This window comes from Aspergillus brasiliensis (genome assembly GCF_001889945.1).
Source record: "Aspergillus brasiliensis CBS 101740 unplaced genomic scaffold ASPBRscaffold_6, whole genome shotgun sequence".
In the NCBI taxonomy this organism is placed as follows: domain Eukaryota; kingdom Fungi; phylum Ascomycota; class Eurotiomycetes; order Eurotiales; family Aspergillaceae; genus Aspergillus; species Aspergillus brasiliensis.
Window position 1 is genome coordinate 677,040 of NW_027137447.1, and position 18,635 is coordinate 695,674.

At 47.9% G+C, this 18,635-nt stretch overlaps 4 protein-coding genes across 4 annotated transcripts; 3 read left to right on the forward strand and 1 right to left on the reverse strand.

Annotated features, from left to right (window-relative positions):
* Positions 1-138: 138 nt before the first annotated feature.
* On the forward strand, positions 139-1,926 carry ASPBRDRAFT_207074 (cytochrome P450; the record flags this gene model as incomplete). Its single annotated transcript, XM_067621789.1, has 5 exons — positions 139-361; positions 419-1,293; positions 1,361-1,471; positions 1,530-1,696; positions 1,752-1,926. Exons 1-5 carry the CDS (start codon positions 163-165, stop codon positions 1,924-1,926), a joined length of 1,527 nt encoding a protein of 508 aa, XP_067478995.1. The 5' UTR covers positions 139-162.
* Positions 1,927-3,399: 1,473 nt separating this feature from the next.
* On the forward strand, positions 3,400-4,809 carry ASPBRDRAFT_195900 (uncharacterized protein; the record flags this gene model as incomplete). Its single annotated transcript, XM_067620914.1, has 5 exons — positions 3,400-3,627; positions 3,688-3,814; positions 3,876-3,999; positions 4,054-4,508; positions 4,577-4,809. 5 exons carry the CDS (start codon positions 3,400-3,402, stop codon positions 4,807-4,809), a joined length of 1,167 nt encoding a protein of 388 aa, XP_067478996.1.
* Positions 4,810-6,839: 2,030 nt separating this feature from the next.
* Positions 6,840-8,513, forward strand: ASPBRDRAFT_55033 (uncharacterized protein; the record flags this gene model as incomplete). The annotated part of the gene is made up of 2 exons (XM_067627329.1): positions 6,840-7,027; positions 7,082-8,513. 2 exons carry the CDS (start codon positions 6,840-6,842, stop codon positions 8,511-8,513), a joined length of 1,620 nt encoding a protein of 539 aa, XP_067478997.1.
* Positions 8,514-8,827: 314 nt separating this feature from the next.
* ASPBRDRAFT_576186 (HET domain-containing protein) lies at positions 8,828-10,779 on the reverse strand. The gene is made up of 3 exons (XM_067627772.1): positions 10,670-10,779; positions 10,594-10,607; positions 8,828-10,472 (listed from the first exon to the last, which is right to left on the reverse strand). Exon 3 carries the CDS (start codon positions 10,381-10,383, stop codon positions 8,911-8,913), a length of 1,473 nt encoding a protein of 490 aa, XP_067478998.1. The 5' UTR covers positions 10,384-10,472; positions 10,594-10,607; positions 10,670-10,779; the 3' UTR covers positions 8,828-8,910.
* Between the last annotated feature and the right edge of the window lie 7,856 nt (positions 10,780-18,635).

The window sequence follows — 18,635 nt, forward strand, 5'->3', positions numbered from 1 at the left end:
ATAACCCCTCATTGGCACGGCAGACTGATTCAGGCAGCTGTCCGAGTCTCGGGGGTGCCCATCATTTATAGTCTTTTCCGAAGCTTGTCTCAATTCCGTGTCCCGAGTGCGTTCCTGCCGTTGTGATCGACCCGATCACCCTCCTCCTCCTCAATCACCACCATGTTTGTATTGGCATGGCTAGGCATAGGCCTCCTCACTTACTATGTTTTTCGCGGCATCTATCTGTTGTATTTCCATCCCCTTCACAAAATCCCTGGCCCCAAGCTAGCAGCCATTACCTACGGCTACGAGTTCTACTACAACGTCATTAAAGGCGGAAAGTTCGTCTGGGAAATTGAGCGCCTGCATAAGGTCTACGGTACGTGTTGCCTGTTATATTATCTATGATCACCCTAATGATCGTGTCTTCACTCAGGCCCCGTCATTCGCATCAACCCCGATGAAGTTCACATCAACGACCCAGATTACTACGAAGAGATCTACACTTCCCGTGCGCGCCGTCGAGAGAAAGATCCTGTCCAAATAGCCCAGTTTGACCTCGACGGCGCGGTCTTTTCAAGCATCACACCTGAAACACATCGTCAGCGACGCTCGCATCTGGACAAATTCTTCTCGAAACAAGCCATCTCCAACATCGAGTACCTCATCCACGACAGCCTCGATAAGATCATCAAAACCTACAAAGAGGCGTACCGGAGTAACAGCATAGTCAACCTAGACGCCGGATTCGCAGGCTTAACCGCGGACGTGATCTACCAGTATGCCTTTGGGTTCAACCCCGGCAACCTAGACGCGGAAGGATTTAATGAGAGCGTACGGGATGCCTCCAACGCATTCTTCAAACTGACGCATGTTCTCAACTTCTTTCCCTTCATCAAAGTCATCCTAGGCATGATGCCGCACGGGATACTGCGCTTGATAAGTGAGCCTGCAGTGACATTAGCCAAGGAGAGAGAGGATTTGTATGCGCGAAGCGTGGCTGCGCTAAAGAGGAACCAGACTCCCGTCAAGCAAGATGAAAAGGCCAGTAACAGCAGAGGCGCCATCCTGGATGCCATTGCCGGGCCGCACATGCCAGTGCATATGCGGACGCCGGGTCGGCTCATGAATGAGGGACTCGCTCTGGCCATTGCGGGGACCGAGACCACAGCGCGGTCGCTTTCTGTTGGGACTTATCACCTGCTTACGAGGGAGGATGTTCGGCTCAAGTTAAGAGAGGAGCTGAAGACGGTGATGCCTACGCCGGATACGCGGGCGAGTCGCACGGAGCTCGAGAAGTTGCCTTATCTGGTGAGTACTGTATCGATTCCGATTATATGATTCGACATTGGAAGAAGCTAATCCTTGCCAAATGTAGTCCGGTGTCATCAATGAATCCCTGCGCCTCTCAACAGGGGTATCATCCCGACTGCCCAGAGTAGCTCCCACAGAAGCACTAGTCTATAAAGAACATGTCATTCCCCCTGGTGTACGTGCTATCTTTCCGAACGATTAATACCAGACTACTAACATTTATGCACCAACAGAGTCTCGTCAGTTCATCCCATGTATTCATCCTCATGGACCCCAACATCTTCCCTAACCCGCACGAGTTCGATCCCGAACGCTGGATCCGAGCTGCCAAGAAGGGAGAGCGATTGGATCGGTATCTAGTAAACTTCTCCAAAGGTGCTCGGATTTGCCTTGGCATGCAGTAAGTTGATATCTCCCGAGATGAGTGATTGGTCGGTAGCTGAAGCAAGGTATAGACTGGCTTATGCAGAGCTCTTCATTGTTGTTGCTACTCTTATGCGTTCGTTTGATATGGAGCTGGCTGAGACTCCCAGAGAGACTATCGAGTTCGCGCGTGACTTTGGCACCCCGTATCCTGAGAAGGGGAACTTGTGTGTCAAAGCGAGGATTACGGGGTTGGTTCAGGAGTAGGTAGACTACCAATGTCTATAGAGGATCTCTGTTGCACCTTGGGTCGTGGGTCTTCCTAAGGTGTAGTTAGGTAAATCAAGGCGACAGCGATCACTGATAATATTCTCATGGCTAGAGATTGTTCGCTCGATAATAGAGCTTTGTGTGAGGCTGAAACCTGAGAACAGGGAGAGAAAAACGACAATACAATAGAAGAATTATTGTGGTAAGTCATTCGTAATATCAGGCTCAACTCAAGGGTTGTGAGCAAAAATATATTACTCATGGCATTTGTCAAGCGGTGTAGACTGAACTATCCGATCCAGTTCTTTTCGGAAAAATATCCCGATAACTACGGAGTAATATATGCGGATAAAAGAAAGGAATTCTCAGGAAGACAACATAATGAACAAGACCCATAATGAATAATAACAATTAGGTACAAACAAGCCGATTAAGCATCCTATAGCACGTCAGCCACAGCTATATCTCCTTACCACCTCCATCTGCAATAATCACAGTTCCCAGCGCCCGCATTAACACACCAAAAGCACAACTGTCCTGGAGGGTGACATCGCCATACTATGGGCTATGACGTACTTATTTTATGCATGAAAGTAGCTGGTTATACCTAAAGAGTGAAAGGAGCCGAGTACTTTACTAACTTAATGTGGAGAACAGGAGGGGTGATGGTCATTCGGGGTTTGCAGAAAAAGCAACGACATGCATGAGAGTACGAGATCAAGCCCCGACGCTAGGAAGAGACAGATGTGAGATATGAGGCAGTTACCTGTCACATACATCGAATGCAACTGATGCTTGCGTTATCCCAGTCGGAGAATACTATAGAAACTGATCCGGGATATCACCCTGGAGCAATTTAGAGGCGTACAGGAATCAAGAAACATGGTTTATGCTCCGGGGCGTGCACGATCGGCACGCGCTTAAAGTAGGCAACGTGGGGCAGCTGAACACTAGATCTGTACGATTTAAATGCCCCATTTTTGAGCCTGCCTAACGTAGTTTAATCTTTGGATGTATTGTGCACTAGTGTACTGGGTAGTCTATCACAGTGCATTGGTGGTAGAACTACTGTTCCGCTTGTCACGATTGTGGCTAAGCCTTCTTTCTAAAGGCGTAGATCATTCAGCTTCGGGATTTGACAGATCTAATCCCTCAGTAGGTAGCCCGGTTGTGGCACTTCATGAATAATAGTGACCATTAATGGGAACTCCAGATAGGCGGAGGTATCACACTTCTTCAGAAGCAAAGTTAATACTAGATCTATCTGATGTGATTTGTTCACCATGTCATTGTCAGTGCTAAAGTAGGTTCGGAGCCTATAACTAACTTTGTCAAGGTTACACTACAGGTCATAGCCTCGTATAGGTCTAAAGCGCGTGTACGTCTTCCTCTTGACGTATATATTTAGTGGACCTCCTTATCCTCCGTTCAGTGTTGTTGCTTTCCACATTTTCCTACTGGAACACAGACATGAGCTCGCACGAGGTCGACAAGGGGTCTGCTGACGTCGACCGCATCGCAATCGCCCCTAGTGCCCCGGACCAAGTACCTAACCTGATTTCGCAGGTCAACAACTATGGCTCGGCATTTATTCAAGGGGATTCTGGTGCTCGTCTGAAACTGGCCGATGCTGTGGAGTCGTTGTTGGCTGCGGTCGAAACCCCAAGAGAGACTATATGGCGGTACGCCTTGCGAAATGTAAGCCCTCAGTACTACTCTGTTCGTCTTGATGGATGTAAGTTGATATAAAATATACAGTCTACCGGGTGGGCTGCGATCGAGACTGCCATTGACTTGGGTATTTTTCGCCTGCTAGCTGAGAACAACCATCCCAAGTCCGTTCAGGAACTAGCCAGCGCCACCGGAGTCGACCTCGTCTTGCTCGGTACGTTATTACTCTATGGATACTTCAATAATAGCTCTAATATGTAGTAACACCCATGTAGAGCGCATTATGAGACATCTTGGAGCCATAAACGTTGTCATTGAGACGAAAAGTGGCGAGTACACCACCAATGGCTTCTCGTTCGCGCTCGCCCATACCAAGTACTCTGACTCCATCCTGGCATAGTCAGTGGTATCTACAATCTTCCAAAGCTGTACTTTTACTGATGAAAATAACAGCGTCGGCTCCATGTACCCCGCTAACCACGCCATCCCCAAGTTCCTCCGCCAGAACAACTATCAAGCTCCTACCGACGGCCATCATTGCCCCCTTCAATTGGCCTTCAATACGACAGATGCATTCTTCGAACACCTTGCCCACAACCCGGCCCTCAACACGCAGTTCAATCATCTCATGTCTGTCTACCACAAGGGCAAGGCCAGCTGGATGGACCCGGGCTTCTACCCGGTCGACCGACTACTGCACCAATTCCCGACAGACAATAATCCCGTGCTTCTAGTTGATGTTGGTGGTGGAAAAGGTCATGACTTAATGGAATTTCGTACCAAATGGCCAGACCTTCCAGGGAGGTTGATCCTGCAGGACCAGCCTGCTGTTCTGGCTGAGGCTACCGACTTGCATCCGTCCATCGAGTGCATGGCACATGACTTTTTTACGGAGCAGCCAGTTAAGGGTATGTTTATTCCTTTTCCTCCTTGCCTATTTCTAGCACCTTCCATTGCATGATCTAAAACAAAACAGGTGCTCGCGCCTACTTCCTCCACTCCATTCTTCACGATTGGGCAGACGAACTCTGTCATCGTATCCTCGAGAATCTCAAACCTGCCATGGTTCCAGGAGTCAGCCGGCTGCTCCTAAACGAGTATGTTGTGGCAGACCAGGGAGCACATTGGCAGGCAACATCGCTCGACTTGACCTTGATGGGGGGTTTGCTGGGATGGAACGAACGGAATCTCAGTGGCGGTGGCTATTGAGCGAGGCTGGATTCCGCATTTTGAACATTTATACAGCGGATCGCTGGTCGGAGAGTTTGCTTGAATGTGAGGTGGCTGCAACAGATGATACCACCAGACACAGACATTGAGGCTTTGATTGATCTGCACTGAGGTATTGTTGTATTGTGCCATTATGTTCCGTTGTGCGGTTGCCTTCCATTTAAGCTTTTAATGCCCAGCTTAGTTAGGAGAGCCTTGGTTAAGAATGTCAACATGTCAAGTGACAGAGGGCCAGTGTGGGTGTGTTAGAGATCGGCAAGGGGCTGGTATTCGACTACCCTGTATTTGGTGAACTCTATTTGGCACAAAAGGGTTTTGTCAAATTCTGTTTAACTCAATTTCACATACATTTGATGGCGACTCAGATAAATCCATCGGCATGCTGTTCCGCCCCTTGAGTTGTCATCTATTGTAGCAGGCACTTGTCACCATCGCCATGAAACCCCGCATCGTGGGTAGCTGCGGCATTGAAATTGTCGTGTTTAAGAGCGAACTGGTTAGAGTGTAAGGCATACAATCGCTCTACACGTATATAAATCCTATAATCTTTGAGGAAATTAGAAGAAATGCATTCCAAGATCCATATGATGGTCATTCATCCCCGATACCGCTTGCACCGCTTCAAATCCTTCATCCGAAGGCCCTATATCAATAAAAACCCGCAGGAAACAGAAGCCAGTCTAATGTGTCCAACAAGAGAGCCAGTCCTGGAGTACTTATCCACGAATCACGGAGAATACGCTGGCAAGGATCTGAACGGATTAGGTTGAAGCGTATTTCGTGAGTTCAAAAGGTCTGGCTTGATAGCGTTTCCAGTGTGAAACGAGGGCTTCGTCGAAGATCGCCGGACATTGCCGGGTATCGTCGGATATACAGCGATAGCTCAACCACCGAGCCTGCTGGTGTGTTTACTAGCGATATGGATAGACCACCTCGGGATTTTTTATTTTTCTATTTTATTTTATTTTATTTTTTTTTTTTCGGTGATACGCCGATTGGCCCATTCATTATATATGGTCTAACTAAGCTCAGACATGTGGCATGTCTTTTTGTCTCGTAAAGGGCAATTGTTGGAACGTTATTTGTTGGGAATCAGTGGGTTTTCCGGGACACCTTTTCGTTTCCGATATCAGCCAGACCCGGTAGACTGTGAAACGGTGTTTCGAACCCCAGATGGTGGGTTAAATGTCATGAATATTTAGTCTAGATCACTATTTGGATTCCATTGTCTCTTTGGCTTGTTCGTGGTGTCCTCGATTAACGATGATGGAGACCCTGGGCCCTATGGGCTGTTCTGGTTGGCTCGTGCCTGTGGCCCTGAACTCGATTTGATAGATTGAGTATAGCATGTATTTCCATTACTTGCAGTGCACCTATTTTCGATATCGACACTGAACACGATTTGGGAATTAGCAGAAAATGTTTAATTTTTTTTTTCTTTTATCCTTTCTTATTTTCTAATTTAAATTCTCTTTAGAAGTCTTTCTTAGCGTCTTTCTGCTGTTCCATCTAGATTTCTGATCTTTAAGACACTATCAGGATACTGTTTCCAAAAGCGACAGTGGGTCAGATCATGAGTTATATGGGAAAATACGAAAGGCAGAGATCTCACACTAAATCATTAGACTAAAGGTCTCCACTCTCCAATGAGTCGGCATTACGGATATAGCGAACGGCGAGAGGTGCCCTAAGTACATGCTTAACAAGTAATTCTGCGAATATACGAGCAAGCTAAACCACAAGAGATGAGTAACGATCAGCAAAAGCCACCCAAGTCAGAGATAGGAGCCAATAAAAACATAAGCAGAACCCTCTGGAACTAAAATCTGACACCTGCGGGATCCTGATCCACCACGCGTCGTCTGCCTCCCGAATCCCGAGCCGCACCGTCCCATGAACCCACCCGTTTACTTATTTCCCCCCATTCGCCAGAGTTTCTGCCTACCGCTGGAAAGGTGTTCCTTGCTTACCGGTGGTACCTACTGCATGTCAACCAGAACCCCAGCAACATGACACTGCCCAGAAAAGACCAGGTCCTCTCGCCTCGAGAGATTGAGGGCTTGATCGCGGCAGGACAGTCCATCGTCATCGTCAATCAGAAAGTGCTACGTGTCGATTCATGGATCCCTTACCATCCCGGCGGTCACAAAACCATCCAGCACATGGTCGGCAAGGACGCAACCGATGAATTCACCGTGTATGGACTCGCTCAATGAGGTAGAAAGGTAGCTCAAACTAACCTGTGGGGCAGATTCCACTCAGAAGAGACTATCCAAATGGCCGATCGGTACCAGATCGGCCGCATTGAGGGGCGATGGCGCAACTTTGTGCCTCCCATTCAAGGTGGGCAGTTCAGGCCATATATCGACGACAAGGCACCTTCCGACAGCAATCACGATGCACCTACTCCTTCTGTTATAAACAAAAGTCAGCCAAATGACGATGACGACGGCCGTCTCAATCCAGTGCGACAAGCAGCAACCGAGCTCAACACCAAAGAAGCCATGACCTTCCTAGACAGCCAAACCAAGGAAGAGATCAGCCTGACCCTAACCCGCTACCCATCCCTGGACGAAGCCACACAAGGCGACATTATCAAAAAGTACCAACATCTCCACGACCAAATCCAAGCCGAGGGCCTCTACAACTGCAACTACATGGCCTACGCCAAAGAATTCGGCCGCTGCTCACTCATCTTCAGCGCCATGCTCCTCTTCCTCCACTACGGCTGGTACTGCACCAGCGCCATCTTCCTCGGCTTCTTCTGGTCCCAACTCGTATTCTCCGCCCACGACGCCGCCCACATGGCCATCACCCACAACTTCACCATCGACAGCCTCATCGGCATGATCATCGCCGCCCCGATCGGCGGCCTCTCCCTAGGCTGGTGGAAACGCACCCACAACGTCCACCACATTGTCACCAACGCCCCCGAGCACGACCCAGACAACCAACACCTCCCCTTCTTCGCCGTCAACCACCGCTTCCTCGGAAACCTCTTCTCCAGCTACCACGAGCGCCTCATGCCCTACACGAGCGCAGCCAGCCGTCTCGTCCCCTACCAAGCCTACCTCTACTACCCGGTCCTCATGTTCGGCCGCTTCAACCTCTACGTCCAATCCTGGATCTTCCTCATCCAAGCCCAAGGCCCCCGCAAAGGCCCCGCCTGGTGGCACCGCCACTTCGAAATCGTCGGAAACCTCCTCTTCTGGCTCTGGTTCGGCTACGGCCTCGTCTACCGCAGCATCCCGACCGCCTGGGATCGGTTCGTCTTCGTCATGATCAGCCACATGGTCACCATGCCGCTGCACGTCCAATTTACTCTCTCCCACTTCGCCATGTCAACCATGGACCTCGGACCCAGTGAATCCTTCGCCCAGCGCATGCTCCGCACCACCATGGACATTGATTGTCCGGAGTGGTTGGATTGGATCCACGGCGGGTTGCAGTTCCAAGCGATCCATCATCTGTTCCCTCGCGTCCCGAGACATAATCTGCGGCGGACACAGAAGCTCGTGCTGGAGTTTTGTCGCGATGTGGGCATCCCGTATGCGCTGTATGGGTTTGTTGATGGCAATCAGAAGGTCGTGGGCAGTTTGGCCGAGGTTAGTCGTCAGGCTGCGATTTTGGCCAAGTGTCAGAGGACGATTGCCGAACGGGGGGATTTGTTGTATGGGAGGTGAAAGAGACAGTACTGTCTAAGCTGTGGAGATGATATAATAGGATTTAGTTGTATGTAGCTGTATACACGAGGACTGTAGAGGGATAATATATTTCTTCACTATCTCGCTGAACTATCTTCATGCTAAGCGATTTTATGTTACCCAAATGGGGGAGCTGAAATATAGTCAGTGATACGTCAAGTTCGTACCCTCCATCACCACATGGGATTAGTAACTCTGGTGTGGTTAGCATCTGGAGTTACTAGTAGTAATATTATCGGTGATAAGCATGGCGCTCGAATGTCTGAGCTGTTTCTGATGGCTTGTCTCGTCGCAGTGCTGGTTGGGGACTGTTATTCTGGGATTATTCTCAACCAGACACCGTGCATTAAGATTGGCCATCTGTATATGGCTGCAATTATATCAAATCCACCGTCTTGTCCGATGTATCTGTAATGGCGTCCTTTAGAATGACGCCCAATCCTATGCGACGGAAGGTAGGTATGTCGGGCTCAGACACATCCACCCTCAATCCAGCCGAATCGACCTCTTCAAGTAGCAAGCACCAAAAGAACGGTATCTGTGGAGTCTGTTTCCCCGTCCACCATTTCACAATGACCAGGCAATGTAGCTCTGTATCCAAGTGTTGTGGCTCGTCGAATACAGCCCAGCCCATATGTTCCCCGTCCTTGTCGGAGAGCTTGTAGGGAGCTTCGCTCAGTCGACTGTGAAGGGTTTCCGGCTCCGATACCACCCTACCGCATGGTTCAGCGAACTTCCCGGATGTCATACAGCCAGCGACACGAAGTCGCATGCCATCATTCATGACAGCAGAGACGACTGCCATTGGCTCATAGCTTTCTTCCTCCGCGCCAAATAAAGGAAAGTACCAGTCATCAAATTGACAGGCAACGGAAGCCCAGGTCCAAGATGGGAAAATGGATAAGTCCTCGGATCGATTATGCCTGCAGCCGTCATTGCCCACTTTCCACAAGAGAGCCGTCGGAAATTCACCTGTCCAGAACCCCATTACGTACTCATCTTGCCGGGTCTTTTTGAACTCGTTGGCAAGCCCTTGGATGGCCGCAAGCCGGTCAGTTGGACGGCTAAGCGCTCGTCCGGAGTGATTACATGCGATCGACATCCAGTCAGAATACATGAACATGTCCTGCGTTGGACCGTTGGAAAGAATCCCGAATCGGCACTGATCCACACATGCGCAGCTCCAGACCATATAGCCTTTGAGGAAGTGAACTATTCTTCGGGACAGCCACCATTCTTGCGTGGCCCACCCTCTCTTTCCCAAAGGGGAGGAATCGGGGCCCAGTTGAACAGACGGAGGCCCCAACTGGGCTATCTTGAAGGAGCCAGTCACAACACCGTCCGAATAGAAGGGAAGAACAACTTCGTCAAGTGTTGGCCCCGGGAGAAAACACCCTTGTCCAGGATGCGCAGCCCCAGATGCAGCGATTACAAGACGTGCATTCTCATAGTATCGGCCCATGACCTCACATTCATTTCTCCAATCCTGTTCATCCCCTTGTATAATGCACAGGGCATCGATCCAGATATATCGTATGCCCAGGCTGCGTGTGACAACAATGGCATCTCGATATGTCTGCTCCAAACTTTCTATCGAGATGCCGTGTGTATGTTGCTGCAAGTTATTTCTTGTGGTCCGAAGAGGCCATTGATTTGGGAGACCCCAGCAGTAGCTGAGAGCAGTATAAGGCGCTCGGGTCCCAGCGCCCTCAACCAGGCGAATGGTAGAGCGGTTTTGACCCTCCTCTCCCAAATCCAATACCCGTGTAGGTAGTATTGGTTCCGGATCAAGCTGCGTGCCTGTAAGGTCCTGATTACATCGCTTGTGATTTGCGAGACAATAATTCATCCGTTCTTGTATCCATTCAAACGAAGCCGAGGACCCCGGCGGGACAGAAGGCCTCTGAAATAGTTGTCCGGACCGGCTGTCAACGTCTCCTATGTCCGGTACATATCAGGGATCTAGTCCGAGATTTGATAAACAAATCTCTGAAAGAAGAGGAAACAGCTAGCTCGCCGCTTCCGATCGGAGGGGGGAAACAGGAGAAACGCAACTAACTTGGACAAAGAAACCTAAAAGCAAGGCAGAAGAATGCTCGGTCGCTGAAAGTTACGAGAGCTATGAAAATACTCACCAGAGTCAGTATACAGCGAACACACTATAGGAGTCCCCTCGCCTCCGACCGTCCGTATGAGACATGAATGGGCTTTGAACACGCCAGGCCGCAAGTATCCGCCTCTCACGCGGATAAAAACAGCAGCGTCCGCTTCGGTCAGCGACTTTGAATAGACTTTGCCGTATTCAGAACGATCTTTTTCGACAGTCCTTAATATGTATGAGCATAGAGCACAGCTGAGGGCTGACTCTAAGAGCTCGCAAGCAATAGGACGATACTGGATATCTGAGATAAATGTCTGATAATCGATCGGGGGCAAGGTATTATCAAGGTCAAAGCTTTCAGGAGACAGCGATGAGATTTCTTCGGCAAATGCGGAGCAATGGTCGCAGAGCATAGCCATAGCTCGTGACCAAAGAATGGGTTGCTAGGAAAGGATCGTTGAAGGGAAAAGATGCTGATTAGATGACGGGGGGCACCTTCCATTATGTACATCATTGGGGCTGACGTGTCGGTCCCTGATTTGTCCCAACGGATAAATCCTGGCGCTTGTTGAAGCTAATCAATTAGTACGATGCACCTGTACATCGTAGGCACATTGAACGTATTGCAGCATGATAGATCAACTGCACCCTGTCACTGTCTAGTATAGTCTATCTTTCTTCAATCATGTCTTGCTCAGACAACAAAACTTTCTATGAGGTGAGGTGGACGAGAAAGATGGCCCTACACTGAAACACAGTAGTTTGGGAACATTGCCGCTGGGTGTCGATAGAATCCGGCACAATAGTTGATAAGACGACTTGTTCCATTATCTTTGATCTTCTAAATTTCGGACTGGGGGTTGAAACTACCAGCGCGCTGCTTCACTGTAGTCAAACTGCGTTACCTGACAGCTTTGGCATTGTCTCTTCGTGTGTGACATCCTCCCATCTCCAGACCCTGCAAGTCGCATAATTACCTTTTCATTCTTAGATAAATTCATTCTCCATACAGTGTTGGGATTGCGACTTAACCATCTCGGTTAATCGAGGTCATACTCCCAGCAGAACACTAGGATTCTGCGCCACCAGGCTCCCTACGCGCATCCCTTAGAAGTTTACTCCTAGAAAAGCCCCTTTCATGTGCCCTCCCTCTCAGTGGGCGTCACATATAGCACCTGGATATACCTGCGCATGAACAAGTGATCAGAGTAAATAGGAAGGATCCTTATTATCTGAAAGAGGTAAGAAGCTCTATGAGCTCAGCTGCTCAGGAAGCGATTCTCTGACCTACTATTACACAACCAAGCTCAGCTCTTGTAGCTTAGGAAGTAGCAAAAGTCACCATTGATAAGTGCACAAGGATACCGGTTGGTTACTGTATTTCTTCTAATCCTCGAGTTTAGAAAGCTGCTTGGCGTCGGCCTCCCGAGTATGACATGGATGAAGATCCCAGCAACATGATCTGGACGGTTCCTTTGTGGGCTTCTGGATCAGATACGGGAATAATGGAGCATAGGGACAATAATGTAAAGAGAACTCAAGGGGAAAAAAAAAATAGAAAAAGAAAATAAAAGAATACATACAACAGAAGGGATTCGCTGGTGGTCACCCACCCAACTACTAACCTCCCGGCGTGTGGCTTGAGTACGGCTGAGCGGACGGGAAGCCCTATTTTCCACACCCTGTGGTCGTATGTGCTTATATTCTGTATTGAGCAGAATATATGGACAGGAAATCATTTGGCAATCCGTCGGCGCTGACTATAGCCATTGGGAATACACCAGCTACAAGCAGTAGGTTCTGGTCATATGTCCGCTTGCAAAGAGGGCGGCTAGATAACATATACCTTTTACGAAAGATTCAACAAAAGGCCAAATGCTTCAGAATCAGTACAAGTTGACTGCGGTTCAGATCTGTCAAAAAGTACCTTTATTTATAGTGTGAGATACGTGGATGTCCTCAACTATCTTTCTGCCTTGAGGGCAATCCTAGCCGGGCTTATCGGAGATATTCGTTGGAACAAAACGGCAGATTCAACCGTCCTACATGCTAGAAATCCAAACCGTTCTAAGCACAAGGCGGACTGGATATGCGTGGCCACTGGCTAACACTCCGCGCGATTGATACGTAGAAAATGTTGATCATATGACCGGAAAGAAATTTCAATAATCTAACTATAGGTACCTCACTCGGCTCTGTTGTCATGTCTACGCTAGCGACAGAGTCACGACTAGGTAGTAGGTACGGTCATGGAAGTGTGAAGTTGTTTTTGCCGAGAAAAAAAATATGAATAAATAAAATAGAATAGAAAAGAATGATAAAGTATAAAATAAAATAAAATAATAATAGAAATAAAAGATCAATCAGCTGAAAACTTTCTTAACCGAGAGGAGAGGTAAGAAAATTAAAATGAACTGAAAAAGGAAATAAATGTGGAGAAGTGTGTAGGGCCTGCGTTAGAGTCACGCGGTCCAATGGTAAGCCTGGACAAGATTTGTCCAAGGTAATTGGGGGGTGGTCTAGTGGTGGTCCGCGATGAGGAAGGCGTTGAGGAAAGCGATGAGAAAGGCGATGGTAATGGCGGTGGCAGAGATGATGGTAAGTAAGTATGATAGAAAATGTAACAGAAATGATGATTGGCGCACCGGGTTTGGGCGGTTCTAGACCCTATTCCGTCTGAACGGACTGTTGCCAAATTGAGGGACAAGCACACATCTTGGGTTACTTCCTAATTAGGTAGTAATATTCTACCAATGTAAAATTTTGATTTGTCTATGGAAAAAGCCGGATGTAGGATAGAGGGTCTAGCTGGGGTGATTTAGGTAGATCGGAGAAAACTCATACTTGAATTTTCGAATGTGATTAGGGCGGTTTAGGCAAATCTAGGCTGATTGAGGGGGGATTTGGGGGGGAGATAGGAGGGAGAAGTGGGAGGGAGAAGTGAGAGGGAGATCTTGGAGGGTGACTTAGGGAGAGTTAGCGAGACTAAAGCGTAATCAGAAAGTTCCACGAGCGACTAGGAATGAGCAGGGTTGTGTAATAGCCGATAAGTCCGAACATGATAGCCAATAATTACAACCTGAGCAGAATTGACATGGCCTGCGAGCCATGTTCGCTATCAGGGGTCATCTCGGATACGCGGCTCTTAGGAAAATCCAGCCAGGCAATCATTAAATTAAACCTTTCGACTACTGTAAGCAAGGCCAATCATAATCCGTGCTCGAGTTTCGTGGGTTGGTAGTGAACAGAGGTAAGGGGCTGGGGCCCTCACTAGGACAATCCGAGGGACGACACGTTGATCTACTGACCTAATAAACCGGAGGTAAGATAGTTCAGGCAACCTTGATTGCTCAGGAACAATCCCGCACCACCGCTGATGGACGGGCCATTCCGCACGAGCTAAATTTGACCCCAGCTCGCCTTCGGAGTCCACAGTTCCGACACTCTGAAGTTTCTGGTGCTCAAATGATCTGCATCATCTCCACTCAAGGTCATATCATGACTTCGAGTTGGGATGTGTAATTTCATGGTTCTAGCAGGCTCTGTTTTCCTCTTTATGAATATTTTTATTTCATTGGTCAGTAGTCGAAGGGGAATGGTTTGAAAGTCCTGTTAAAGCCTGATTGTTGTTCGTTCCAGATAAAGAAAATAGTGAAAATAATCCTGTTGTGAACAATAGTCAAGGTAGGGGAGCGAGTTTATTCTTTCGAACTCAAGTTCAAACAGAGCCGAGCAGTACCCCTGACAATTCTATGAATATTCCATTGCACATCTGGCTCGTTCCCATCTGGATTTCGCCGCACGCAGGCCGAAGTCGCAACTTCGTACTAGGATTAGCTCGAATGACCTGGCAGAGGTCCGCTCTCCTCACTTCCCCATTAAGGCCTGCTACAGATGACTTTCCAGGGGCAGTGATCGGCTTTCCTTCATCCAGTTATGCCAAAGTCTAAAGCAGCCACAGAGAGGTTTGTACGTAACTAGTGTGGGCAGACTGACTCGTTCAATGACGCCTTCGGTCTCCTATCGATTGTTTCTAGGCAGTACGGGTTGTAACTTGTAAGATACGAAGATCGTGCGTAGCATTGACTCACAGGCTAGCATGTTTCATCAATCCGACGGAGCCTTTCCCCATCCTCATAGTGCCGTTTCCTAGGAGATTTCCCAGCCGCCAGCCTTGCGGTGATGGATCACTACTCACTAGTGCCAAAGCCACCCGACGTCTCCACAACAGGACAGTAGTTCGGTATCTCCCCAAAGCCAGAACGGAGTTACCTACTAGCATTTTTGCGTGGATCTGTATCCGATACACCCGAAGACATATTAGTATCTCTCCTACTGAGGAGGGAGGGGGGCGTGGTAAAAACGGTCTTACGATGTGGTAAGTACCCGCGTAACTTCCTCAAAGAACATGGAGGAAGCCATTCGAAGGGTGGATTTAGACGATCTGACAAGTGATGGTCTTCGCAAGTTGAGATAGCTCTTAAGGGTCTCCGACCTTGAGTAAATAAATACTTAGGAAGCGATTGAGTTATACGTAAGCCCAGGTTCTGTCTCCTTCACCAGATAAAACATGAGACCGGGGCGAGCAAATCCCATTAGCCAAAAGTGCAAAACACCCGCCACCATGTCCATGAAAACTCTGAAGGCTTTACGGTACGGTATAGATTGAGCACAATGTCATTATATTTCCTAACAGTCGATTCCTTCTCGTGCCTCGCAGCAGCAGCATGCCAATCTCTGCTGCGCTTTGGGCACGAGGTAGGGTGGGACCAAACTAACTGATTTCCGTGGTCCGTCCAGGGATACCCTGTACCTGAACTAGCTAGCTCATCATAAAAGTTCATTGGTCCAGGTGCGAGAAATCCGCACGGATGCTTGATGTGTTATCCCTGAGAGGCACGAAGCAAAGTACACGCATGAGCGGTGGGGTTGTGACCACAACTTATTCTATACTCACCATTCACTTGCTGGATGATGCCTATCAAGCGCTATAAGCCAGTTATCGGACCCGGACTGCGCAGGATAGAAGGGGAGAACCAGCTGCGTTCTGGCGCTAGGAGCCTGCCTGTCTGATCAAGATTCTCTTCCTCATAACTTCCGAAAGTTATATGAAGGGTCATTATGTAAAAGTCGGAGCTAGAAGGAAGCAGTACGGAATAGATGGGAGTTTAGGAAGCCTCAGTCAGGCGCTTGATTTATGTTTGATCTATCGCACCCGTGGCCCAATCATTATCTGGCTCCCCTGGCTCTGTTGGGTTCATGAGGGAAAACCAAAAGTACGTACTTTTATTCCTCCATCAGGTTCTTTTGCTTTCATTTCTTTGCATTTTCTTATTTTTATTTTATTTTACTTCATTTTACTTCATTTTACTTCATTTTACTTCGTTTTACTTCATTTTACTTTATCTTATTTTATTTTTTTTTTCTTTTTTGCTTTTTCCTGGCTGTTTCCCTACAGTTTCCCTACAGTTTCCCTACAGTTTCCCTACAGTTTCCCTACAGTTTCCCTACAGTTTCCCTACAATTTCCCTACAATTTCCCTACAGTTTTTCGACAGTTTTTCGACAGTTTTTCGACAGTTTCTCGACAGTTTCTTGACAGTTTCCAGGCCTTATTCTATTCCTTTTCTAGTCTTTCTTTTCTCTTCCCCATGTCTTTTGCCAATTTTCTCTTTATTTGAAATGTCTCTTCGGGAGATTACGAGCTACTGGTTAGAAGTCAGAAAAGTAATCGCTTGGAAGTTCTCTGGCAGCGAAGCTCTCCGTTCATTTCTTCAACTCATTGTACGCCAAAACCAATGTTTGAAAAAAGGCTATATCCTAGAAACTAAGTTTGGATAATGTCGAGAAGCGCCTCCAACAATGTCTCGGTATGCAGGTCTCTCTTCACATTCATCACAACAGCTATTAGCTCGATCCTTAAGACGACCTCCCCTTCTGACCGGAAACCGTTCATAAAATGATTTATTGCATATATAGCTGCATGAACCAATCGCCGCACAAAGGCGGAAGTACTATCTTGATACATTCTGCACCGACTGTGTAATAGCATCATTTCGAATGATTTGGCATGAAGGCCTGGTCTTCACTTCCTCACAAGGCCTGCTGCAGATTGCATCATCCCAAGGGTGGTGATCAGCTGTTCGATTATTTAGTATGCATAAGCCTAGAGCAGCCACAAAGAATATTCTAGGGTAGACAGACTAAATCGTTAGAATTTGCTGTCGGCTATCTCTCTGTCTTAGGAAAGTACTGGTATTCAGATAACTACATAGATTGTGTGATATAGACACATGTGACTCCATGACCTCTTGTTGTGATTCCGACAAATAGACACTGTGGCTATTTTCTAATTTTAATTTTTTGTGCTTTTCTCTTGCAAGCACTGATAGAATAGCTAGCCACTTTAGGTACGCAGATTCGAGTCATGGGCTAGCATGACCTCCATTAGCGAAGTTTCCTAAGAAATTTTCCTAGCCGCCAGCCTTGCGGTGATGGGGACGGAGTTAGAGTGCCGAAGCCACCCAATGGCCCCGTTCCCACTACACCGTACTTTTCTATCCCACCAACATAACAAAAGTACTTCCCACTACTTCTTCTGCGATTCCATGTACTCTGGATCTGGTTCTGAAACACACGAAGACATGCCAGCCTATCCTGGTGGAACGGGCTCTACGATGTTGTAAGGATCCGCATAACATCACTTCCTAAGGTAATTGATGAGGAAGCCGTGGAAAGTTATGAAAGCCCAACAAGACTCTCTGATCTTGATATAGCTATGGCACGAAGGAATGGGAATTAAGGGGAGAGATTTTATTATTGAACGGGAAAAGAAAGCCTCTCCGCCATGTTGTTCGGAGACATTCTGAATGATTTTTAGCGGCTTCGAAAGGATTGATTCGCACTCAGATCCGCACTGCATCAGCATGCCAATTTCTGCTGCGCTTTGGGCACGAGGCAGGGTGGGACCGAACCAACTGATCCCCGTGGTCCGTCCAGGGTACCCTGTATCCGAGCTAGCTAGCTCATAATTAAAGTTCACCGGTCCAGGTGCGCGACATCCGCACGGATGCTTGACGTGTACGAAGAAAAGTACATGTGTGAGCGGTTGGGTTGTGACCACAACCTATTCTATACTCACCGTTCGATTGCCGGATGCCTATCAGGCACTCTAAGCCAGATATCCGACCCGGACTGCGCAGAATGGGGAGGAATAGCTGTAGTCCGGTGCTAGGAGTCTGTCCGCCTGATCAGAGATTTCTCCCTCATAACTCTTCGAAAGTTATATAAAGGAAGGTCCATGATCCGGCATTAACTGCTCCCTTTCATCATGAAGATCATCCATCGTCTCATGATGAGTTCTCTTGCAATTCGAGCTTCTCTCACTCTCGCCATACGCATCTCGCCGAACCGGTCTTTGCGATCAAGCGAAGAGCCTGGCAACTTTACAACCATGTTTTTGACGATCCTTATCGTCGCTGATCCAATGAGAGGGATACATCCACGGATGAGACTTCTTTGTCATTTTCACAGGGGTAAATACGCCTTCTCGACTGTTAAGAAATTGGAGGAGACTGACATGATTTGAGGACCTGTCTGTGGTCACTGGAATCACTATTCTGCCATCGTGCGTAGGGATCTGGAAGACTAGACTTACATGAGACATGGGTGAGCCGGACCGATACAATGTAGACAACTGTCGTGCTTACATCTCGATGCCTCAGGTCTACACCTCCGGCTGTGTTATGTTATCAACGCCGCTAGTGTCTAGTTGGTCTTGATGGGGCTTTCATGTTTGCCGCCCATTAAGCCAGATATGATATGTGCTCGGAAGCGGTGTATTCGCATTTCTTGGGTGAGAGTTTTATCGTATATTTCGGGGAAGATGCAAGTTTAGGTTAACAGTCCAAGTGTACAATAGTATCTTTTATTGTGATTTTGTAATGGAGTAGTTGGTACATGGGAGACAGGCTTGATGGGTGTATTTGTGATCGGTCAGTA